The sequence below is a fragment of the Pipistrellus hanaki genome (genome assembly GCF_964339955.1).
Source record: "Pipistrellus hanaki genome assembly, chromosome: 7".
Classification (NCBI taxonomy): domain Eukaryota; kingdom Metazoa; phylum Chordata; class Mammalia; order Chiroptera; family Vespertilionidae; genus Pipistrellus; species Pipistrellus hanaki.
In genome coordinates this window covers 60,197,802-60,224,888 of record NC_140509.1, presented here as the reverse complement: position 1 = coordinate 60,224,888, position 27,087 = coordinate 60,197,802, and the positions used below count along the sequence as shown (strand labels likewise).

General features: G+C 34.6%; 1 protein-coding gene across 4 annotated transcripts in view; it reads left to right on the top strand.

Annotated features, from left to right (window-relative positions):
* STXBP5 (syntaxin binding protein 5) overlaps window positions 1-27,087 on the top strand; it is a 125,448-nt gene that overhangs the window by 1,276 nt on the left and 97,085 nt on the right. For all 4 annotated transcript variants that reach the window (XM_084889291.1, XM_084889292.1, XM_084889294.1 and 1 more), the window contains exons 2-4: window positions 958-1,055; window positions 19,402-19,483; window positions 21,832-21,932. In XM_084889291.1, coding sequence (XP_084745417.1) covers window positions 958-1,055; window positions 19,402-19,483; window positions 21,832-21,932 — 281 coding nt within the window. The remainder of the gene's footprint in view (window positions 1-957; window positions 1,056-19,401; window positions 19,484-21,831; window positions 21,933-27,087) is intronic.

Genomic DNA, 27,087 nt, shown 5'->3' with positions numbered 1-27,087 from the left:
AATTCACCAACTTTGAAGTTTTTCCACCCCGTGGAAGCAGTCAGTGCCTGATGAATGTTGTTTGTCAAAAAGCCAAACCTGTTCAGCGAGATAATTTGCTCATCACTTTTCTCCTAGACTATGTTAGTAGGTTTCGAAATGTGAGATCACAGGGTCCTCCTTAGGTTTTAGTGAAAAAAAGTTAGTACTGTGTTTTTTTAATTTTTTTTTGGCCTACTAATGGCATGGCCGTTGCCATAGCGGTCTGTAATTCCGAAAGAATGATGCAGCGAATTAAATTCAGCAGCTGCTCAACGAGAAATACAAACTTGGCGTGGTATTGATGCCTGCCTGCCTTGTAAACACCGTGCGATCAAATGCTCGAGTTTCTTAAAAGTGTGTAGGGACATTTTTTAAGCCATATTGCCCTGAAATGATGAAGTATTTAGTAGCAACATGCAAAAGTCTGTCTTCTGTTAGAATTGCAAAATGTTGGGATAGATGTTTGAGAATTGCTTTACTGGATCTTTGACTAGCTTATATGACAGCTTTTCCTTAAAAGTACTTGCATTAGCATTCAAATAAGCTAATGATGAAGTTATGACACTTGAAAGAAAACATGAATTGCATTTTTAAATGAATTTGCAGAGTTTTTTACCACTGTGAACTTTGGTCTCAGATATAATACTATAGACTATTAGTAAGATTTTTTCTCAATAGAATATCAGATTATGGAAAAGCAGAAATTAAAGTGTAATACTGGGGTAGATTTTGTTGGTTTCAGGTTCTACGTGATTGTTTTGTTTTTTAGTATACATTTTGTAGTGGTTTTTTTTTTTTTTTAAAGGAGTAAGTACATGTATATGTGTTTTTGCACCCATTAAAATTGGCTTTAGATTCTAATGCCTTTATTGACTTTTCTGTTTTTAAATTTTGCTTGCTGCTTTGGTTGGTGTGATGTCACTTGCCCATCCCTAGACTGTTCGCCATGGATTTCCCTATCAACCCTCAGCCCTGGCCTTCGATCCTGTACAGAAGATCCTAGCAGTGGGAACTCAGACTGGTGCTTTAAGGCTGTATCCTTTCACCTAATTTCATTTTTTAAACTTTTATTGTATTCTCAGTCTTGCTGTGTTGCCAGTTTTTCTTACTGTTTAATTAAAAAAAAAAAAAAGATCAGATACTATGTGAAATCATGTGGTGTTGGCTTTTATTCAGGTTATAGGTTGCTGTGATTTTTCTCAGCTCTCAGTTAATAGTAGCTAAACATGCATCCATCCATATAGAGTTCTAAAGTTTTACTGCCTTTGCAAAGAGAAGTTTCTAAGGGGAGATATATTTACTTATACTACTAGTCTATTGAATGGAACAATTTAAAGACTAGGTTTAAAGACAGTATCACAGGGTACATTTTTAATTGCTTTTAAAAAATATTGTGTGTGGTTGATATTAAACTTATGACATATTATTCTAATGAATTAGAGTTTAAATTTAAATTTGGCTATTCCTGACTTGTCCCTCTAGAAAAATCATTGGAAGATAAATGTCTTCACTTTATATAACTGATTATAGAAGGTTGCTATTTCCAGAAGTTTTAGAGCATTGTCTTCACATAATGCAAATAGGAAAGTATACTCTTTTGATGTTTTCTTTTTGTAGTCTGCATTTATTTTATCTATATAAAAACTGTTAGGTTAGCAGAATTCTGAAGTATTTGTATAGAGAATTATTTTTCCTGGTCATGTAGAAGTTTAGTCATAGCATATTTTTTTTAAGTACCTACTTATCTTTAAGGTGATTTTTTTTTAAGTCTGAACAATACAGAATACCTCTTATTTCCTCTTTTAAATGATATAACTTAAAATTTTGTTTGCTTTTACTATAACAGTAAACCATCTTAACCTAAATTCCCTTATTTTAAAAGTTAAATGTAACATTTTTAAAAGAAATGCTGTGTTCAGTCATCTGTAGGATATTTGCTCTCTATATATTATTGAAGTAATATGTTGGTTATAAGTAAATAGAAAATCACTAGGCATAGCTATCATTAAAAACAAACAAACTAATCAACCAACCATCCAAATGGAGGAATGGGAGCTTTACCCCTCACATCTGGCTCCTGATAAAGGGGAGGGGAACTTGCATTAGTTTTTTTCCTTATCATTTTTAAAAATCTTCATTTCAAGGAGTATGATATATGGTATCAGAATATGTCTCAAGTTTCATTTGATATTAGTGTACAGTCTTTAAAGTGATCATGAAAGCTTTTTCAAATGGGCCATTGAACTCTTACTAAGACTACCATTCATAGTAAATATCAGTGATGCACTCATACCTATTAAAATGGTCAGGTCTGACCAGCCAAGATCCAAATTCTGTGAATTTCTAAATTGTTTGTATAAAGGGCTCTTGCCCAAATATCTGGATAGTTTAGTCTAGAATATTTTGGGCTTCAATTGTCCAGAGATTTTTACTTCTAAACTCAATGATCAATTCCTTCTAGTTTAGGGTTGATGGGAATAGAATTAATTTCTGACAGTGTGGGTGCTAAGAGTTCAGTAAAACTCTATATAGTGACAAGAATAGTGCTTTGTTGGATCTACATGCATTGTTTAGAACTGAAAGCAGATTTTTTTTCCTCAAAAGAGTATCGTCACTGGACTAAAAAAGAAGTTGAATTAAATCTATTTTTAGATTATTTTGCTTTTCTTTTAAAGGGGTTGAATTTTAACTATTTTCCCAGTGCACTCTCAGTTTTCTCATGGTAAATAAATTACTATTTTTTAACAACCAATCTGTTCCCTCTTGTAATTTAACATAATTGAAGTGAATACCACCAGCAAGGCTGAATTTAATAAAACCAAATATTTTTCTTAGACAAGACTTTTGCCCCTAATGAATCTGAGTAATTAGCACGTTGACACAGGGGAGGATTTAAAATATTAGGCCTAGATCTAATTGCCAAATAAAAGCAAGGATCAAGTGTCCAAAATAATTACTTGTGTATGATTTTTGCTTATACATATTTTTAATAGTTAAATACTGTGTGAGTGTAAATGAATCTGTAATTATAGTTTACAAATTAGACTAAATTTTTTTAGAACCTGTTTTACTGTATTTAGAATGAAGTCTGAAAAACTGTTTACCAAATATATTTCTATTCCCTTCCCCTTTTTTAAAAAAAAAGATTTATATGAATGGTAAATTGTTTTGTCTACCAGTAATGCCATTTAATCATTTCTTCTGTTAAGTTTAAGTAGCAGATCAGCTTATGAGCTTTATTTATTATGGCTTTGACTTATAGGAAATTACTAAGACCTTTTTATTTTTATCTAATTTCTGCATATGTGTTTTAAGATGTTATTTTCCCTTCTTTCTTTTCAAAAGTAGACAGGTTAAATTTTAGTTCCTAATTTTACAGCTTTAAATTGATATAATATGCAGACTTATTACAAATTAATTCTGTTGCTCTTTTGTGTTTTTCTTTACTGAAATTGTTATTTATTTATTTATTTATTTATTTATTTATTTATTTTAATCTTGTCTTTATTTTCTCCTCATATTAGACACTGGTAGCCTGCAGTATATTTGTCTTAAAAGATATCTTTAGAGTAGAAATATACTTCTAGATAAAGTCTTTACTTGTGGAGCAAAAAGTAGGAGATATATTCAGAAATAGAATTAGGGCTATTAGAAATGTATATCTGATGGGCCATTTGAAATGTATATCTGTAGGGCCATTTGAAATGCATATCTGATTTGAGTAAAAAAGGTCTTCCGAAATGTTGAGGGACTAACCTATATTGATCTACGTTGAAGTTAAAAAAAGAAAAAGATGAAGAAAGTTACATCTGATATCTCATATTTATAGACAATTAGTGAAAATCTGAATCCTTATATGTGATAATGAGACAAGATAAATTTATGCATTTGCTGCATTAATGTATAGCAAATGACTGATGATTCCACTTATAAACATGCTTTATGTTCAACCTTCTTGGCTTCTAGAGAGAATATGTGGTTGGAATGTACTCATTGATAGGAAGCAGGAAAGCATATTTTATATAATACATCATATAATAGTGATGTGATTTCATTATATTAGTTCTCTTTTTGCCATATAGAAATAGGAACAGTTTGATTTTTACAAGTAATCTAGACATCAAAACTATTGGGATAATGGACAACATAGCCAATATTATCGTAATATCTATGTATGATGTCAGATGTGGCTTGTGGGGTGATCACTTCATAAGTTGTATACCTGAGACTAATATGTCAACTGTAATTGAAAAGTAAAAACAAACAAACAAACAAAAACCAACAATTAACTATTGGGGTAAAATAATTATCTATTCTTATATGAACAAGGGTAAACAAGATTCTAGCTAAAGAATGAAAGCATTTCTAGTAATGTACCTTGGAGTTTGTTTAACAAGCATATATTAAGCATTAACATCAGATTACAAATTGTAATCTGAATTCTAGTTCTCATTACCAAAGAATTATGTGTTCTTGAATTAGTTTTTTCCTCCCACTTTTAAAATGAAGGTACAGCCCTAGCCAGTTTTGCTCAGTGGATAGAGCATCGGCCTGTGGACCAAACGGTCCCGGGTTTGGTTATGATCAAGAGCACATATTTTGATTCAGGCTCCTCCCCAGCCTGGGCCCTGGTCCAGGCTCCTGCAGGAGGCAACCAATTGAGTTCTCTCACATAAAAAAAATTAAAAGAAACATAAGATAAAACAAAGGTGCTGTTCATGATTTCTTCAAGAAATAACTCTGTGATTGGTCTATGTGAATATTCAGAAGAAAAGATTATGTGATTTTTACCTTCAAGAAGTTTCTAGTCCTAACTGTAGGACTAGAACTAGATAAAAGTAATTGAAGTTAAATAATTATTTAGAGGTCTACTGACATTACACTAAGTTACATTACAGGTAAATTCATTGTATTTGATGACACCTACACACTAACAAGTATTCTGAATAGCAGAGAAGAAGGAATGGGAAAATTATTCTAGGCAAACTGTGTTGACAAAAGTAGAGAAAAGGGAATTATCATGGTAATTTAGAGCAGTACTAAAGAGACTCTTTGAAATAGTGATTCTAATTGAGTTGGTGGGAAAATAGGAGCCAGTTGGTGGAGAACCTTGAAAACTACCATTATCAGAGTGTTGTTCAGTGAGGAATCATTGTAGTTAAATAAGGAGATGCTGACAGGAAAACAGTATGATTTTTAGGGTGATTGATGGGTGGTGGTGCCAAGGAGGAAAAGAATAGACTAAGTGAGACTTCATATGTAACTATTAACCCATATTGGTAGTAAAATGGATATAAAACAGGGTTAGTAGAATGGGAACTGGAGGAGGACTTGATGACTCCTTTCTATAACATCTTGGAGTAATTAAGGATGATGATAAAGTTTTGCAAATATACTGAGGCAATTACAAGACAAATGGAAAACCTGGTAAAGAGGGTGCCAGAGTAATGTTTGTAAGTATGTCATCTTTTTTGTCATTTTGCCATTTTGAGAAGGTAACCTAGACGACTTACATTAGTATGAGAATTTGATAAGCTTTTATATTTGATTTTCTTTTGGGTGGGTCCTAGTGATTTTTTTGATTTTGCTATTGAATCAAACTAGTTTAAAGACACTATTAGCTCTTTGGCTCTGTCCATTTATCCTCAGTAAGTGTCGCTCAGTAGTGGTATAGCATTTTGGGCTGGATTATTCTGTGGGTTTGTCCAGCACATTGCAGGCTGTGTAAGTGCCCTGGCTCCCACCTACTAAATGCCAGGATTGCCTCAGCTGTCAGTGTAGCACCCCAAACCTCCCCAAAGACTTCCAGGAGCTCCTGGCTGAGAACCACTGCACTTAGCCCAAGTTCTTCAGTTACAAAGGAATAATAACCCTACCTAGCTCATGAAGTAGCGTCAGGATTAAATGTAATAATGTGTGTGTGTCACTTGTAAGGCCGCGTAGGGAGTTTTGGTGAATATTCAGTAGATGATATTGTTACTAATGAGGTTTTTTTCCTGTGGTTTTAATTTTCAGGTCCTTCATTTATATCAGCAAATAATTACAGAGAAGCAGTGTGTAGGAAAACTATTTTTGTAGCTGTTACAATTTTTGAGTAAAAGGTCTTAAAAAGTATTGTTTTTCTCTTAAAGTGTGTCTTAAAGATGGTATCATTCTCAGTCACAAGCTTACAAAATTTCTATTTAGATATAATATAATCATATATATGAAAGTTTGTTACACATAGTAGATGATAAATAATGATTGTTTAATGATTTTGCAGTTGTAAAATAGCATTAAAATGTGTGAATGCTGCTTATTTTATTTTAGAAAACATAATTAAAATAGAAAAAAGATTTGGAAATATGATTCTTGTTCAAAGTAGTTAAAAGTGAAACTGTGGCTTGAATTTAGCCAAATTTTTAATCTAGTCTTTTTTCCCACCATCCTTTTTGTTCAGAGAAGAATTCTAGTCATTTGGAATTCTAGCTAGGACTTTGCATTCCTTTTACTTCTCTATTCTTAGTTCTTCATTTAAGAGGGCTTTGTATAAAAGGAAGAGTAAGTACTGTGTCGCTATAGGTTGTGATTCTTGGCGTGGATTACTGCAGCAGGAGGTGAGGGTTAGACACATCCTACTCGAGAAACCACCAGAAGTAATGTCTGTGTGGAAGCAGTTATTTTGCAGTGAATTTCTTGTGGAGGGAAACAATGTGTGATACAATCTGAATGGAATTGAAAAGGTATATGTTAGTTATTAGGGAACCAAGTCTGTGCTTGATAAGCCTTTCTGCTTTAAGTAAAATGAGTTTTTATTTTTGTTTGGCATTCTCTTTGTGTGTGTGTGTGTGTGTGTGTGTGTGTGTGTTTTCCAGTATAATTTGCTTTTAAAATTATATAACCTAACATTACCATCCTGAAGGGAAAAGGTAAGGAGATTTTGGAAGAATTACTTTGACATTAGATGATTTGTGTTCTAGTCTTCAGACTAATTTTGGATAAGTGAAAAATCTTGGGGCTTTTGTTTCCTGTAAAATGAAATTGGGATGACTGATTTCTAAGAGTTCTGACATCTCTGATCTTGAATTTCTTTTTCTGAGAAGGATTTGGTATGTTCTGGACCATCTTTGTCTAGAGTAGTCTTTTGGTTGTACTGAGAACCTGTTAAAGAGGAGGAAGTGTTGGACTCCTTCCCACTGTGGGTCCCTTTCCTTTGTATATGTTGACTGCATTCATAATCCAAGTTAGTAGGTGCACAAGTGTAAACCTTGGTTTATAAAAGGGAACAGGAAAAAGCATGTAAAAAACACATTTTTTGTTGTTGAAATAGCAGCTCACATTGAATACAAAGATGATGAGCTGTTGCATTTTCTTTGCATAGTAGTCCCCCTTATGCATAAGAGATGCGCATAGTGGGTGCCTAAAACTGCAGATCATTCCAGAATAGACTATGCTTTTCCTATCCGTGCAGACCTATCATGACATTTAATTTATAAATTAGGTATAGTAAGAGATTAACAATAATAACTAATATTAAATAGAACAATTACAACAATATACTGTAATAAAAGTTAATGTGAATGTGGTCTTTCAAATAATCTGATTGTACTGTACTTCATTGTACTGTACTTACCCTTCTTTTTATGATAATGTGAGATGATACAGTGCCTTGGTGATGAGATGAAGTGAATGATGTAGGCATTGTGTGAAATTTTTATCACACTCCTCAGAACAGTGTGCTATTTAAAATTTATGAATTGATTATTTCTAGAATTTTCTATTTAATATTTTTGAACCAAAATTGACCATGGGTAATTGAAACCATGGAAAGTGAAGCCATGGATAAAGGTGTACTCCTGTTTAATAGAAAAGGTCTCATTATGACAGGAAACTTAGGAGATTTAAAAATACTATTAACCAAAGTTTTCTTTCTTGAGTATTACCGGTCAGAATATCAAATTAAAATGAAATTACTTACAAATAATACATACTGGGTTTCTAATCACTTCGTTTTAATAATTTTGATGTAAGAGGTTTAGTACCATAACTATCTTTTTTGAATTGATGGTATGTGATTTCATGCTAAATTTGGTAATTGTATAATAACTGGAATAGTAGTAACTGGCAATGCACATGTAAATAATTGGTCTTTAAGAGTGAGTATCAATAAAAAAAAAAAGATAAAGGCAAATAAAGACAACCAAAGCTTAACTTTAAGCATTGGAAGTGACACATTGTTTACAAGAAGAAAATTAGTAACCAGAGTGTCAGTATTGATTTGTTTTATAATATTTAAATGAGAATTGCCTGTCCTGAGTTGGCATGTCATTACTATCAGAGAGTATCAGTATTTTAGGATTGCAGATTAATGAAATGTATTTGGCTTGGCCTAAACAGATGTCTGTCTGTTTAAAAATATAACAAAATGACATAGAGAAAGGAGCATTTTACTATGTACTACCTTGTATATTGAATGTCTTTTTTTTTTTTTTTTAAATATATTTTATTGATTTTTTTACAGAGAGGAAGAGAGAGGGATAGAGAGTTAGAAACATCGATGAGAGAGAATCATCCATCACCTGCCTCTTGCACACCCCCTACTGGGGATGTGCCCGCAACCAATGTACATGCCCGCAACCAATGTACATGCCCTTGACCGGAACCGAACCCGGGACCTTTCAGTCCGCAGACTGACGCTCTATCCACTGAGCCAAACCAGTTTCGGCTGAATGCCTTTTGTTAAGAGAGTTTTTAAACATATCCTAGTACTACAGAACTTTTTGGGAAGCAAAACAAAGTGATTCTTGATTTGATTGAATGGTACTTGATACTTCTCTCTTCCCTTAGTCACATGTGAAGTAGGTCATTCTAAGGAGAAGAAATAGTATCTTCCTATTTATTTACTCAGACTTCTACCTATAAAGATACTCAGGTTTCTGTATGATCATTTGGTATGTTGGTTTGAATCTATTTCTAAGTTTTATTTGCCACAGTAAAGACAGTTAGTGATCTTAATATATCATGTTATGATTTTTAATGTTTTTGAAGAATTTACTATCAAGATATTATCCACTTTTGGATTTAGCAATCCCGTTTGCTTTAATCTCTCATTTTCTTGTGTTTCATTTGAAAGAAAATTTGGGTGATAGCTCTATTTGTTGTGTAGCTTTTTTTTCTTTATGGAATATGAATGGAAGGTAGACTAAGGGAGGTAGCAGGGGAAGAAATTGTTGACATAGTTTCTCCTCACTACTCAGTGACCCACAGTGAGCCATGTCTTTAGAGATTTTCTTAAGTCTAGAATATATTTTTCCCTGTTAAAATAATTCTCATCTAAATCCCAGTGCCTTTGTGATGCATTTTTATTTGAATTTCATACCTACTTCCACCCATGTAGCAATTTCCCCCCCCATAATTTTGCTTTTAAAATCTATTATAATTCTTTATAAGTAATATCACACAGATATTAAATAGCTAAAGTTAGATCTTTTAGAAATTATAGCTGTAATATTGAGTGGTATTTTAAGATGAACCGTTAGAAACATTACAGCATTTGAGAAGATGCAATGCAGTTTCAGAATCAACCAGTATCCTCTGCCATACAAGAGTCCAGAAACCAGACAGTAGTTAGTATATCATTATAAAATCAAAACTAATGACTATAGATTCTTAAAATGATCAATTAAATATGTCCTCTACTAAAGATAATATAAAAGAAGGGTGGGTATGGGCATGCATTTAAAATAATGAAGATTTTAATCTATAATTCACTAGTCAGCAACTTTTTAGTTTGGCTTTATAGTTTTTGATACAACTATTGAACTCTGCCAGTGTACCATAAAAACAGTCATAGTCAATAATGTGAAGGAAGGAATGCAGATAATTTCAATAAAACTTTATTTATAAATTCAGACAGTGGGCTGGATTTCACTCTCAAGCTCTAAATTTGTCAGTCCTTGCTTTAGTTTACCAGTCTGTGCTGCTTTTAAATTATGTATGGAGCCCTTGCTAGTTTGGCTCAGTGGATATAGAGCCTCGGCTTGCGGACTGAAGGATCCCAGGTTGAAGAGTCCCAGGTTTGATTCCAGGCCAGGGCACATGTCCAGGTTGCAAGCTCAATCCTCAGTGGGGGTGTGCAGGAGGCAGCTGATCAATGATTCTCTCATCATTGGTGTTTCTATCTCTCTCTCTCCCCCCTCCCTTCTTTGAAATCAATAAAAATATGTATTTTTAATTATGTGTGGAGACGAAAGCTTAGAAAGGAATTACTACTAATGTATTTATAGTTTCATAAATTACACTTACACATCAGTATAAATTTAATTTTCCTCATAAATAGAAAAATATTTTAAGATAGAACAGTAATTTCTTTCTTTTTTTTTTGTTGTTAGTCTTCACTGGAGGATATATATATTTTCATTGCTTTTACAGAGAGTGGAAGGGAAGGGAGAGAGAGAGAAATACCGATGTGAGAAATATTGATTGGTTGCCTCCTGCTACAGCCCTGACTGGGGCCTGAGATTGAACCTGCAACCCAGGTACCGTCAAGGGGCAACTAACCATTGAGCCACATCAGCCAGAGCAGAATCAGTAATTCTTCATGCTACATAGTACCACTGCATACCAAATCAAAATTTCCTAAGTGTTTTTTGATCTTGTGAAAGGCATTATTTTTGTGTGTGTGAATTCTAATTAATTTGATAATAAATTTGGTTAATTAGGCATTCTTTGGAAGCAGTTCAGTGATTAATTCTATTATTGAATTATTCAGTTTGTGACCTTTACTTCCTAGTTTTAATTAAAAATACATTTGGATTTGTAGATTATTCCTAATATTTTCATTAATATTACATAAAGATATGTTGATCTAGTTAGAATTCACTTTCATCTTTAAAAGTAAGCATTTTATTAAAACATTGTGATATTTTAGATGTTTGCAAATGTTGATAAAATAATTCATTTTCATTTGTGAAAGAAATTGACCTGAAAAGTAAATAATATATTTTTTAAAAAGACAGAAAGTGCCTAGAAACAAATTCAGGCACATGATTACCTTCTTTAGAATCAGATATATTGCATTTCCCTTTTGAAATGAATGTGAATGGTACTTTAATTATAAACAAATTATATCCAGTTTTTGAAAAATTTTTATAGTTATTCACTGCATCATTTTCCAGTAGCAGTAAATGTAGATACAATTTTATTCAGTAGGTAAGGCTGATTTTTGCGTGATTCCATTTCTCCAATTGGTATTAGTCCTTTTGGAAGTTATATCCTATCTAATAAAGAGGGAATATGCTAATTGACCATCACGCCCTCACAAAGATGGCGGCGCCCACAGCCAATAAGGAGGGAATATGCTAATTGGTGCCACACCCTCAAAGATGGCGGTGCCCTCAGCCACAAGATGGCAGCGCCCAGTCCCCTCAGCCCTGTCAGGGCAGCAGTCACATGGCACGGCTAGGCCCGCCCCACAAGCATGCCTCCAGAGTCCCCCCAGTCCCTTTAGCTCCTCAGCTGCCCAGGACCAGCCTGAGGCACAGGCAAGCCTCAGATGGCAGCTGCCCAGCTGCCCAGGGCCACCTGAGGCTCAGGTAACCAGGGTTGGCCTAGCTTTGCATTGCCAGCAGTGGCAGCAGCAGAGATGTGATGCAGGCATTGCCTTCTCCTGACTGCCGAGTTGCCTCCTGCCTCTGAGGGATCCTGGACTGTGAGAGGAGGCAGGCCAGGCTGAGGGACACCCCCCCCTTCCAGTGCATGAATTTTCATGCACTGGGCCTCTAATAAGATAAATGAAAGATGACATGCTGAACATAACTCTTTGTATTTATTGGTACTATGATTTAAAAATAAGAATTGTTCTACAATAACTTAGATTCACTGAAAATAGGGGTGAATATAGAGGTTTTTAAGAATAGCTGATGTTTTTGTTTTTATGATAATCTTCACTTGAAAATTAAGATATGCTTAAAATATGTTTTATAGTACTTTCTGTTCATGTGTTTCTTTCAGCAAATGCTATCTAGAACTTTAATGCTTTTCCTGGTGAGGTTGTCTGTTGAAGAGTGATTAATCCTATCCTTTCTTGAAAGTACATAGTCTTTTTTTGTAATAGCAGTACCTCTGCTTTTTCACAGCAGTACCCTGCCAAAGGTGACTATAAATCTAGTGGCATCAGCTATTGCAGTACTTCTGCTAAATTGCTTTCCTTTTGTATATTTTTCCTTTTTGTCTTTTGAAAAGGAGAAAAAATGTTGGAACAGATTTTTTCATTTATTCAGTCTTTAAACCCTTATTTTTTTTAAAGTGTTGTATTTTTCTTTTAAAATTCACTTTATTATTCTTGAGAAAAGATCTTAGCCATTAAGCATCTGAGAGTGGACACTTGGGTAAAAGATTTTTACTTGACATGTGAGAATGTTCCTTCTTGTATCTTTAACCCAGACCACTGTTGTTTATTACTGTATTTCATAATAGATTGAGCAAGTAGTTTATTTAAAAGCATATTTATATACCAAAAGCCATTCTAAAGAATTGCCAGAAATCAGTATATTTCATTTTGATCCCTTTAGTCCTAACTCCAAAACTGTAAATAATAAGGTTTTTCAACCATTCTTAATTTGTTTATAAATAATTTAAAAATCTTATTCAAAATAATAGTGGAAGAGGTAACTAGAGGCCTGTTTCAACCCCATTGATATTATAATGATGTATCAGTCTATTTGCTGCAATTACTTTTTTGTTTCCATATTCATTTCATATGCAAAGAGAGCAGTTGATTGACATAATTTTTTAGATACCATTGGGCATTTACTATTGAATGTTAAAATTGTGTTGCATTAAGGAAGTTTTAAATGTTCACCTATGCATCTTTCATGGTAATTTTAGCATTTTGCTAATTTTTTTACTGCAGAAATAGCGCATGTTATAGTTTTGCTTAAATAGCAGACTGGTAAAATGTTAAAATTGTAAGTCAGCATTAAAAATTAAGTATGTCCACAGATAGATTCATTTCTTAATATATTAATTTTTAATGGGCTTTATTTTTTAGACAGTTTTGGGTTCACAGCACTGTTGAGCAGAAGCTGCAGAGATTTCCCATATATCCTTATTCCCACTTGTCATAGCCTTTCCCATTATTATCATTCCCCACCAGAGCAGTGCATTTGTTACAATTGATGAAACTACATTGGTAAGTGATACTCATTCAAAGCTTATCATTTACGTTAGGGTTCACTCTTGGTATATATTCTGAGGGTTTTGAAAAATGATACTACAGGTATCCACCATTGTAGTATCATACAGTATAATTTCATTGCCTTAAAAAACCTCTACTGTTCCACCTGTTCACTCTTCCTTAACTCGTACCTAGTAACCACTGGTTGTTTTACTGTCTTCATAATTTTGTCTTTTTTACAAAGTCAGATAGTTGAAATCATAATAGTGTTTAGCCTTTTCAAATTGGCTTCTTTGACATAGTAATATGCACTTAAAAACCTCTGGGTTTTTTCATGATGATAGCTCATTTCTTTTTAGTGCTAAAAAAAGTATTCAATTGTTTGAATGTACCACAATTTATTTGTCTATTCACCTGCTGAAGGACATGTGAGTTATTTCCAAGTTTTTATATTTGAAAAATGCAACTATAAACATTTATGTAAAAGTTTTTGTGTGGATATAAGTCATCAACTCTTTTAGGTAAATTTCAAGTAGTGTTATTACTAGATCAGATAGTAAAAGTATGTTTAGTTTTATAAAAAACTGCCAAATTATCTTCTAAAGTAGCCATACCATTTTGCATTCCATGAGCAATGAACAAGAGTTCCTATTGCTCTCATCGGCAGCATTTGGTGGTGGTCTGGATTTTGACTATTCTAATAGGTTTGTAGCAGTATCTCCTTGTTTTAATTTGCATTTTATCAATTACATATGATGTAGAACATCTTTTCATATGCTTATTTGACATTTGTATATCTTCGTTGAGTTGTCTGTTAAGGTCTGTGGCTAATTTTTTAATTTTTCGTTTGCTTTCTCATTGTTGAATTTTAAGAGTTCTTTGTATATTTTGGATGACAGTCCTTTATTAGATGTGTCTTTTGCAAAGTCTATGGTCTCATTCTCTTGGTACTATGTTTTGCAGAATAGAAGTTTTAAATATTAATGAAGTCCAGCTTATCAATGATTTTTTTTCATGGATGGTACCTTTGGTGTAGTATCTAAAAGGTCAACAAGGTCATTTAGATTTTCTCCCATGTTATGCAGGAGTTTTAAAGTCTTGTGTTTGACATTTAGGTCTAAGATCCTATTTTGAGATAATTTTTTTGAAGAGTATAAGGTCTGTGTCCAGATTCATTTTTGGTGGTAAACTATTGAGTGGAGGGTCAGTGTTGTATGCCTATTACTAGGTTTTATTCTTGTAGTGAGTCTGTGAATTTCACAATGGTTTCTCAGTCCTTTCCTGTCCCTCCCTCCAGGTGAGTTAGAATGGCTAGAGTAGGTTGGAATTATATATTTCTACCAGGTTAATTAGGTGTTGATAAATCCCTAGCAATTTAGACTGGTTAGTTTCTCCTGAGGGCAGATCTTGTTAATAACAGAATGCTCTTGTATTTAAAAATGTTTGTTTTGTTGATTCCCATGCTGGAAGGAGGAGGGGATTTTTCTCAGATAACACTGTGAGAACCTGGTGGAGCTCATGCTGTAAAACTCTTTAAGTAAAAAGTGTGGGTCCCGCTGGAGTTTCTAACTTTCAGATTTCTCTTCTTTAAACCTCCAGCAATTAATTAATATACAGTTTAGATTTTCCTACCCATGCATTCATTTCTGTAGCCGTATCTGCTGGTTGGTTTATTTGGGTGAGCTATGAGTATTTGTATTGGCCTGTCTGTCTTTGCAATTGGGGGAGGGAGGGCACGCAATAATTTTCTTTGTGACGTCACTATGGATTTAAAAAGAATTGCTGATTTTTAGTTTGTTCAGCTTTTTACTTATTGTTAGGATAGAATGACAACTTCCAAATTTCTAGACCAGAAACTAGAAGTCTAATTAATTTTTATGGCTGAAAAAAATATTCAAAATGAGATTAAAAGTTGTCAAGTAGGTGAAACTATAGAATAGGGGTGCTCAACTATAAAAGTGTAAATAATTGTTAAAGGGTTTGAATTGCAAATACATTCATAAGTTATAAAGTACAAAATGAAATATTCTTCACTATGTGAAATTTTGGTGATGAGTTAAGATCTTATTTTGAGCACATTTCTATCAAGTTAATTAGAAGCTAGTTCAGATAGAAGCAGCAAATTATTAGAAGTTTGGAAAATAAGACCTATGATATTAAGGAGATTCATGATGATTCTATTTAAGAAAGCAAGTCTGAGAAATTATTAAATTAAATACACACACACACACACACACATATATATATATAAATAAATTTTATGGACAGTAATGCTTAATTATTCTTATGCCTATAAGGTTTTCCAGTTTTTTCTCAGCCATGGCTGTAATTAGAATAATTCGTGGAGCTGAAAAACAAAACATACAAATAATGCCCAAAATTATACTTGGATTTCTTCTCTAGATATTCTGATTCAGAGTCTGCCATGGGGCTTGACAAATCTGTAATTTCTTTTTACATTAAATCTTTATGGATGCTAATAATGTAGAACCAGAATTGAGAAATATTGGGTAATATTCAACAGGCAGGGTAGCACTATTCTTAGTGTGGCAGATGGTAGATAATAAGCATGTTCAATACAATTTGTGCAGAGAGGGTGCCATTTTAAAGTAAATCATAACATCTTGAGAGTTGTGGTACAAGCTGACACTTTGCTCTGCCATTACCTTTGGAGACAAGGCTGTGAAACGGATGTTTGAAATACAGTATGTGAAGATTGAAAGAAAGAGAAGTTCCAAGTTTAAGTTCTGGTGTTTCCCTTTCATAGCAGTGTATCTATCACTGGATATGAGAACCAGCAATAAAAAATGACCAGGATGAAGTCTAATTAAGAGATTGAAAAATCTAGTTTTAAACTTGTAGGTGATCCTCACAACTGACCAAGTGAAAGAAGCAGGTGAGGCATTTCACAGATGCGAAAACTAGAGCACGATGCATTGTCTTAGTTATCACAGATCATTTTCAATATTTCTGTTTTGTTCCTGGTAATCTGCTATTTTAGCTATTTTTTTTTTAACAGGTTGTATTATTTTGAGTAGGATAAATAAGTTGGTTTGATGCTAAAGCCTATCTTTTTATTTTAAGAGTGCTTTCATCATTATTCCTTTTTATTTCCGTTAACTTTTTATGTAAGTTTAGTTGGTATATAATATTATATTGGTTTTAGGTACATAATGTAGTGGCTCACATTTTTATACCTTACAATGTGATCACTCCACTAATTTGAAAAGATGATACACCCCTGTGTTCCTTGAGGCCCAGTGCATGAAATTCATGCACAGGGGACGAGGGGAGGTGTCCTTCAGCCCAGCCTGCACCCTCTCCAATCTGGGAAACCTTAAGAGTCATAAGCCACTTCAGAGTAGCAACACCTTACTAGAACACTTCGAAGTGAATTACACTGTTTGCTGAAAGTATAAGAATGTCCTAAAGGAAATTATAATAGAAGTTTTTAGGGTGTATGATGGATTAAGATTATGCTCTTGAGTTTACTATTTTTCACTGAATCAGAAAGGACCAATTAATAGTCTTTTTGGTTATAAGCGTATCTGCTCAAAGAAAGTTACCTTTACAGAATAGTATGTGATTAAATGCTTAATACTATTGTGTAATTTATCAGTTATCTATAGTCTCATCTTTAAACTTTGTAGTATTTAAATGTATTTGCAGAAACTGCACAGGACATCAAGTTCTTCAGGTGTTTTCCATTTTATATGTGCTCCAGTCTCTCTTTCTAGGTTGGAAAATGGAAGAATATATCACTTCTCTAAAGGTTGGAATAATGTTAATACTTTGCCTTTGTATTTGTGACAGGAACTGCACAGATTCTCTGAGAAAATATATAATCTTTTAAAAATTTAATAATTCACTAAATATCTACCAGTCTTCATATTATCCTTCATAAAAGTACAGGTTGTCAAAATATGTATATGATACACAATTGTAGTGCAACAGTGAAAACTTGCCTACGTGTTATACTTTCAGAACTTACACTGCGTGGGTCCAATTGCCTTCTTTTACTATTTTTTAAATTCTACCTTGCTGACAATACAATAGAAATACCAGCAGGATAATAAGTAATAAGAGGAATTATTGCTATGATTTTAATACCAATCTAACAAATGATTGGAAGGTAAATCGAACAGGCTAGAAATCTAGATTCATGGAATTGTAAGATATATAATGCACACCAGAGACAATGTAGTCCAGTGTCCTGATAGAGGCAGAACTAGAGCATCTTTCTACTACACTGTACATATTATTGGCTTTCTGGGAACTGAGCTAATTATTCCTAAGAAGATATGACTGGACATGTTTGGATTTTAAAAAAGCTCATTCACTCATTATAAATATTTATTTAGTGTCTACTATGTGCCAAATAACATTCTAGGCTCTGTGGTTGAAGAGAAAATGCAGTGTTTCTATTACCTGAAACTCATGAAAATCTACATAGCCTAGAGAGGGAAGGCTTTCAAAAGTAATCATATAATTCAGTTACTGATGACCCCTGTTGAAAGAAAAAGGGAAGTATCAACAGATTCCAATTGACTATACAATAAGCAATGAGGAAAACAAAAGAACAGCATGGACAGAATGACAGGCCAAAACCCACGTGATCTAATCATTGTGAAAATAATTGGAAAGTGTTTTCTTTCTAAGCTTTTGGGCAATTGGTATAGCAAAGATACTACTGATTACAATAATAATTTCAAGGTGTTAAAGAGTAGGGTATACTATTGGCTAAACAGGCTCAGTTAGTCTATTTATAAAATAATAAAAGAGTCAACTGTTAGTAATAAAATGTAAAAAAGTCCATGGAATGGAAACATTACCTAGAAATATTTCTAGAAACCAAAAGGAAAAAATGGATAGAAAATGGGCATTGTTGCAATTATTTCTAATTAAGAACAACTCTAGGATATGTGTCAATGGAATGTATAAATTGGAGTCTATACACCTGAATGTGAATTTGAATAAAGAATGCTGTAATTTTATTAAATCCTATCAAATTTGACTTTTAGATTTGCCTTTTTTTTTTTTTTAATATATTTTATTGATTTTTACAGAGAGGAAGGGAGAGAGATAGAGAGCTAGAAACATCGATGAGAGAGAAACATCGACCAGCTGCCTCTTGCACACCCCCTACCGGGGATGTGCCCGCAGCCAATGTACATGCCCTTGACCGGAATTGAACCTGGGACCTTTCAGTCCGCAGACCGACGCTCTACCACTGAGCCAAACCGGTTTCGGCTAGATTTGCCTTTTTGTGTCCTATTAATATTTAGTAGTGAAAAGTAGATTAATATAGCAGCATATTAAAATGTCTAGCTTCTTATTTCAAGGTAATGAAGATTAAAAGCATAAAACAATGTCTGGCACATAGTACATTCTATAAATATTTGGGATTTTTGTTTTGTTTGTTCTTTACACAGCATACCTTATTAATGAAGAGTGTAGACTGGAGCCAGAGTCTTATTCAGATTCTACCTCTGCTACTTTCTAGTTGTGTGACTTGGGGCAAGTTACTTAATTTCTCTGTGCTTCAGTTTCTTATCTGTTTATATAGGGTGAGACTATATAAAGTATATAATCTGTTTAATATAATGCCTGGCACAAAAATGCTGTATGTTTGCAGTTATTATATGCAAAGTCATAGAAGTTTGCATTTTAATCTATATTCAAGCCTGCTGTAAAAATTGATACATTTATTAATGATATAATGTTATCCCACAATTACAAACATAGTTATGTGGCTCTTCATTATATTTTTAGTGTAAACTTTTAAAATGACATTACAGGAATGAAAAATGCCTGTAAAAAGATTATTTATGACCAATATTCCAAAATTACATTTGTTTGCTTTTCAGATTTGTTTGCTAACTTAGGCAAAACTGGAAGCTCTACCTTTATTCCTCTTTTTAAGTGAAAAAAAGGACTTGGGCCAGTGGAAAGTATATATTGTCTTGGTTCTGTATATTATTTATTTATTTTTTTATTTAGTACTGTTATTTCTTTTAGACCTGTAATCATTGAGCATTATGATTTTCAGCAGAAACTACCTGATGAGGTTGATGTATAGTAAACCTAATGCTAAATCTCGACCTCAGTAACTAGTGTGTATTGCATATCAGGCCATTGGAATATTTATGAGTCTGTTAAATAATTTACCAATTTCTATGAAAAGCCCACACATAGCATAAACTCCTTAATGGAATTAATGACAGCTTTGGTCGTCCAGGAGTAGAATGTTATTGCCAGCATGACAGTGGATCTGCAGTCATCCAGCTCCAGTTCCTGATTAATGAGGTTAGTGAATTGCTTTAATCTCTCTTACTTATGTACAAATTAGGGCCACATCTTGTCTTTCAGATTTCTTCATTTATATTGACATATGTAAACAAAAACTAATTTCATATAGGTTACAGATAATAGTAATTCACTTTAAGACAGGGATGGGGAACCTTTTTTTCTGCCAAGGTCCATTTGGATATTTATAACATCATTCACATGCCATACAAAATTATCAGCTTAAAAATTAGCCTGCTATATTTGGTCAAACATTTAATTAACTTACTCTAATGTTTTGATAGAGCCAGACCAAGTGATTTCGTGGGCCTTATATGGCCTACAGGCCCGATGTTCACCACTCCTGTGTTAAGACATCTTTGTAGATAGTTACATAAATAATGTAAGATGTTTCTCAAAACATTGTTACAAATAGAATGAAAGTAAATCTTTTTGGTACAGGGTGCTGTATTTAAATTTTATTTTAGTGATATTGAGAGTTATAGAACTAAAAAATCTATATTGAAATATTTTTTAAAGATGAAGCTTATTATAAATAACAAAATGTACTTCTCGAATGAGTTGTTTTGAAATACAACCAGGAAACCAAAATACATTAGAAACAGGTTATTGTCCAAAGTTCTTGTTGTGTCACTTATTGGTTGAAGTAATTGGTGATGCCTTTCTCTTTGGTAGACTTTGAAGATTAGAAGGAGCTAGAGAAACCAAACCCCATTTTTACAGCAGAGTAAATAATATGTTTGCAGGTTTTAATGTATGCGGACTCTGAGAATAGATGTTTTCTGGAAGTAGGGACAAGCAGAAAAAGCTGGTCATAGAGGAAGAAAGAGACATTACTCCAAAAGGCTCTGCTATCCTTAGATGGAAGGATAATTTGTGAACATTTTTTTCCCCCCCTAAGTTCTTAAATATGTATGAAAGACAAAAAATTACTCATGGCTTTTAATAAATGTTTTTCTTCAAATCAGAGGATTTAAAAAGGCATTATGGGTGCAGAGATCTAAAGATGACAATAGGGAACAGCAAAATTATGATCCAAATAATATGCAGTTGTGTAGATTTTTCAGTGTCAAGGAACCATGTTTTTGCTTGTTTTAAACTTCAGGGTTCTGCATAGATCTGCATTATAAATTGTTTAAAATAATCACAATATAGGATGGTGTCAAACCCATATATGAGGACTCATTACTTTTTCTTTTAAAAAATTTTTTTTATCTATAAATATTAAAACCATAATATGCTAATTAGACTGGACATCCTTCCAGACAACCTTCCAGAGGGGCTACAAGGGAAGCCCAGGTTCTGGATGCCTTCCAGTAGTCATTATAGCACTAGGATTACACAACAGAGTAGCTCTCTTAAATACTAAATGTGGAAAAGGATTTGGAGACATCACTCAATGTAAAGTTTGTCTTCAGAGCTATTTTAATTTTCTTATATAGATGAGAAACTCTTCTTTAAGAAGAAATTTTAAGGTTTCTCAATCTGAAGGATTGGAATTACAAATCTTTTTTGAAGTTAATATAAATTCTTCATGTTGCATCTTTTGTCTTATTCTTAATATAGAACAGTATCTTACTCTTTTGAGGAAAAACATATATCTTAATAAACCAATCATAGTGTAGAGACTTAAGTCTATTCACACATCAGAATCACTTCTGGAAGCTTTTAAGAAAACTACACCTGCATAGGTACTTGCTCTAAAAATTGTGATTTGTCAGATCTGGAATGAGACTGAGTAACCTGCATAATCTTCATATAATGCCATCGAATTTTTTCCTCCATTCTTAGTAGTATTTAATAGTACTAGATATTTTAATTTTCTAAATTAGTTTGTTTTTCTCAACCCTTTGGACATTGAAATTACAGTGTGCTGAATGCAATCTTTATTTTCCTTATTCTAGTAGTATAATTATGATCTAGGCATAGTACATTCATATGATTTGTCTTAAGCCAAATAAAACTGGAAGGTTACCTCATATCATATTTTGCTCTTTCAGTCAAGGAGATATGTATAGTAGTGACCATGTAACTTATAGTTTGGCCTCTAGCTTTACATAGCTAGTAATGAACCATAATATCCAAGTAGATCATACTATACTTTTAGTTAATAAGATAAGTTATACTTTATTGAAGAAGTTAATTTTTTTACACACATTGTGTGTATAAGTACACAACACAGTTTTGCATTTGCTGTTTAGAATTTGGGTGAGACAAATGTTTATCAGAACTAAATCTGTTTGCAGAAAGTATAGAAATTTAGGAAGGAGATTTTTTGGCAGCTCCTTAGTACCTTTAATATTTGTAAATTGTGTTCTATATAAAATATATTACACTTTATTTTCAAGGGAGCTCTTGTGAGTGCCTTGGCTGATGATACGTTGCATTTATGGAATTTACGCCAAAAGAGACCTGCCATACTACATTCACTTAAATTTTGTAGAGAAAGGTAAGAATCTCTGTTTTCCTTTATATAGGATATTTGCTATTTTCTTGAATTTTATTCTTTGATTTTATTTTTCTGTGATGGACTTTACACACAATCTAAAAAATAATTAAAAACTTCAGAGGATATCCACTGAAAACAAGTTTGTTTGCTTTTTCCCTTTTCAGACCTATCTTCCTTTCCAGAGGCAACCACACACATTTCTTTTGGGTCCTTTTAGAAATACTGGCAGTCTGTTTGCATAAGCAGAGATGAGATGTCTGTGTAGCTTCTGTTTTTGCATAAGCGGGAAGACATTGTATATTTTTTCTGTAACTTTATCTGATAGATTGTTTCATATTGGCACATTTAAATCTCCCTTAGTCATTTTGTAATTGCATGATACTCCATTGTATGGAAGTACCATAAGTTATTTAGTCAATCTTTGTTGGTAGATTTATATCATTTTCTTTCTGCTACTTTTTTTTTTTTTTTTTGCTGTGTTGTAATATTGTTACATATAAGTATCCACATTTATGAAAATATCTATGAGATACATGTAGAGTTGAACATATTTTTTTTAAAATATATTTTTATTGATTTTGTACAGAGAGGAAGAGAGAGAGAGAGTTAGAAACATCGATGAGAGAGAGTCATTGATCAGCTGCCTCTTGCACACCCCCCATTGGGGATATGCCTGCAACTAAAGTACATGCCCTTGACCGGAATCGAACCCGGGACCTTTCAGTCCCCAAGCCAACGCTCTATCCATTGAGCCAAACCAGTTTCGGCGAGTTGAACATCTTGATCACAGAAATCTCTCATATGGCTTGTGTGTTTGTGCTTTGACTAGCATTTAGTTTATTGTGCCAATTTCCGGGTTTATCTCTCTCTCTCTTTAGGTTTATCTCTTATTAGGGATTTATCTGTTAATACAATTTAAACCATAAGAAATAATTTGGTAGTAGTAGTATCTACATCATCTAAATCCTCTGCAACATTGGAGGCATGGCCTTTACTGCCCCATCTCCTGTTATAGATTGAATTGTGTCCCCCAAAAGATGTATTGAATTCTGAATCCCCAGTACTTGTGAATGTAGTTTTATATGGAAATAGGGTCTTTTTGTTTATAAGCAAGTTAATATGAAGTTATTAAGGTGGACCTTATCTAATATGAGTGGTGGCCTTATAAGAAGAGGAGAAGAGAGACAGGAGAACACTGCAGGATGACAGGGGTAGGGATTGAAGTGATGCATCTACAAGCCAAGGCAAAACCAGAAGCTAGGAGAGAGGCATCCATTCTCCCACATTCTCCCTCTGAGCCTTCAAAGCAAGCATGGCCCTGCTGATATCTTGATTTCTGGTGGCTACCCTCTGGAACTCAAAGAGAAAAAATTTCTATTGTTTTAAGCCACTTCATTTGTGGTAATTTGATATAGCATCCCTAGGAAACTAATATGTATTTTCTTCCTTCTTGTTGCTTGATATTGCTGAACCTCATTATTATGAACTTTGGGTTTATACGTGTAAAGAAGAGGTTATTTGTCTATGTTGAAATTTAGAGTTTGGCAAGCAAATTCTATCTGGTAATTGCCTTATTAGATCTTTTTCGTTACCTTGAGTTAGAATGTTAAATTTTTGCATAACAGTTTTTAAAATAACAATATATGAAGCATTTGAAGGCTGAAGACTTAATTATATATGTGGGCTTTCTCATTTAAATCCCACTACTATACTCTGATAATTATATATCTTAATTATGTAATTCCTTAGCTTATCTAACAAAAGAGTAATATGCAAATTAACCATCACTCCGCAAGCCATGCCTGTCAGCCAATCCAGAGCAAATATGCAAATTAACCAAACCAAGATGTCTGTGTCCTCAGACCAAGCAGGAGGCTTGGGTTTCCCTGGCAATGGAGGAAGCCAAGCTTTCTGCCTGCTCTGGCCTGTCTTGGCTTCAGCTTTAGGCTGCAAAGTTTCAATTATAGAAGGTAAATTAATCCCAACAAAAATGGCGGCAGCTGAAGAGAGAAGAGGCTTGAGTTTCCCCCGGCGATGGAGGAAACCAAGCTCCCACAGCCCTGGCTTGCCTTGGTCTCTGCTCCAAAGTTTCAATTATAGAATATAAATAAATCCCAGATACCAGGGCCTCCACTTGTGTTGCCGGGTTGCGTGACTGGCCTGCAAACCACCACAGCCCCCTTGCACAGGCTTCCCCACCCCCCAAGGGTACCCCCACCCTGATCTGGGACACCATTCAGGGCAAACCAGCTGGCCCTATATAATAAAAGAGTAGTATGCAAACTGACCATCAAGATGGCTGCCCCCGCAGAAACCAGTTTGGCTCAGCGGTAGAGCGTCAGTCTGCGGACTAAGGTCCCGGGTTCGATTCCGGTCAAGGGCATGTACATTGGTTGCGGGCACATCCCCGGTAGGGGATGTGCAAGAGGCAGCTGGTCGATGTTTCTCTCTCATCGACGTTTCTATCTCTATCTCTCTCCCTTCCTCTCTGTAAAAAATCAATAAAATATATTTAAAAAATAAAATAAAAGATGGCTGCCCCCATGTGGACACAAGATGGCCAGCAGCTGAGAGCAGTTGGGAGGGACCAGGTCTGCAAGGAAGGGCAGTTGTGGGCGATCACGCCAGCAGGGAAGGACAGTTGGGAGGGACCAGGCCTGCAAGGGAGGGCAGTTGGGGGTCATCAAGCCTGCAGGGGAGGGTAGTTAGGGATGACCAGACCGGCAGAAGAGGGAATTTGGGGGTGACTGGGCCTACAGGGAAGGTCAGTTGTGGGGGACCCAGGCCTGCAGGGGAAAGAGGTTGGAGGGAATCAGGCCTGCAGGGGAGGGCAGTTAGTGGTGACCAGACCTGCAGGGGAGGGTTGTTAGGGGCAATCGGGTGGGCAGGGGAGCAGTTAGGCCTTGATCATGCTGGCAGGGGAGTGGTTAGGGGTGATCAGGCTGGCAGGCAGAAGTGGTTAAGGGTAATCAGGAAGGCAGGCAGGTGAGCAATTGGGAGCCAGCAGTCCTGGATTGTGACTGTTTAGGCATAAATGGACAGTCAGATATCTTTCAAGGTTTCCCAGATTGGAGAGAGTGCAGCCGGGCTGAGGGACACACCCCCCTGTGCACTATATCATGCGCTGGGCCTCTAGTTATATAATAAAATGAGCATGCATGCACCATGTACTTATGATTAAGAAAATACAATATTACATGGAATACATTAGTGATCAAAATTACATCCTAATTAATGAAGCATTAATGTCCAGAGACCTCTTAAGAACAAAACTGTTTGGCAAATGAAGCATTTCATTCAGATAACTACATAACAGTGGGAAAGTTGGTGCCTACTAGTAAAAGGCACCTCAGGAACTGACTACTTTCCTGGCATCAGATTTTCTTAGTAGCATAAATAAGTTAATGTAGGAACAGAAACTAATTTATTCCATTATACTCTCATTATAATACTACCTAAATATTATACTTTGCATATGTATGAAGCTTATAATTTGCACAGTGCACATGAATAGAACATAACTGTAAAAGAGTATTTGGCTAGATACCAGCTCTTAGAAAATGTATACAGGTCTTCCCAAGATTTTGAATTAATTCACTGCACATACTTCTGTGCAAGAAAAAAATTAATCATAATATTGAAACAAATCAAGAGACCTAGAATTACAGTTTTTGTGCTAATTGAGTCACATCAGCAAAATATTTTTCTTTGAAAGCAGCATAATGAAAAGTGTATAAGCATTAAACATGAGAGCAATTTGGTGGAATGAAATTCAATTCGAGCACAGGAATAGAATGATTTTCAGGCCTGGTAGGAAGGTATGCAGAGGGATCTATTTCTTTGGACCTAATTCTAATCTACAAAGGTAATTTGTTGGTGATATGGAAATGATGAGTCACCTTGGGAATTATGCAAATGATACAAAATTTAAAAAGAAAAAAATTCTGTGTTTGAGGAAAGACAATTGTGATTTGATGACCTTGAGACTGTAAAAGGAAAGATGGTTAGGAAATGTTCGATAACTTCCTAGAATAAAATTATACATAACTAACAACTAAGCAATTCTGACAAGGAAATTGGGAGAGACATTCAGAGATTAGTCTGGTTGCACAAGGGTCTTGAAATGTACTCAAGTATAAAAGGGTTATTTGGAAGGAGGGGTTACATAATCAAAGGTGAATATAAGAGCAATTTAGTTTTGCCTGTCAATAGGAACTAAGTATTGTGATAAACACTAAAGACAAAGTAATGAATGGAAACACTTTGTTTTGGGTAGAAAAACTAAGTATATTAATTTTAAATAGAGGCCAGACATACAGGGGTGGAAAAAAGTAAGTTTAGAATTGTAATACAAATAAATCATATAATAATGATAATACAAGAATAAACTGTGTTGCATGTGCACACAACTCTAAGCCTCTTTTGCCCACTCTTATATTTTGTTCCTGTAACTGTATTAATGCAGTACTGGCTCAGACAAATTATGTCTTAGACTGCTGAAAGAAATATAAAATCTGGTTGACTTAGGAGGAATATAGAATGGAAGCAGTGCTTCATATTTGGAAATGAAAAAGAATTTAGAAGGTAAATTAAGTTCAATTCACTAAATATGGGATACCTTCTGTGTACCAGGTATTATGATAGGGATTGAGATAACAAAGATGAAAAAATGCTTGAATAATTTATGTTAAAGCAAAGGCCCAGACATATCCTATCCTATATAATAAAAGCCTGGGTGGCGTTATGCCCTCAGGCGATGAACTTGTGTGATGTCATCACAAGATGGCTGGCTGGCGAGGGCAGTTGTGGGTGATCAGGCTGGTAGTGGAGGGCAATTGAGGCAAACTGGCCAGTAGGGGACGCAGCTGGAGGCGATTGGGCTGGCAGGGAAGGACAGTTGGGGGTGATCTGGCAGGCAGGGGAGGGAAGTTGGGGATGATCGGGCCGGTAGAGGAGAGCAGTTGGGAGCGATCAGGCTGGCAGGCAGACAGGCAAGCGGTTAGGAACCAGCAGTCCTGGATTGTGAGAAGGATGTACCAGATTGGAGAGGGTGCAGGCTGGGCTGAGGGACACCCCCTCCCACTGTGCATGAATTTCGTGCACTGGGCCTTTAGTAATAACTGTAAACAATATGGATGGATGCCATTTTAGAAGT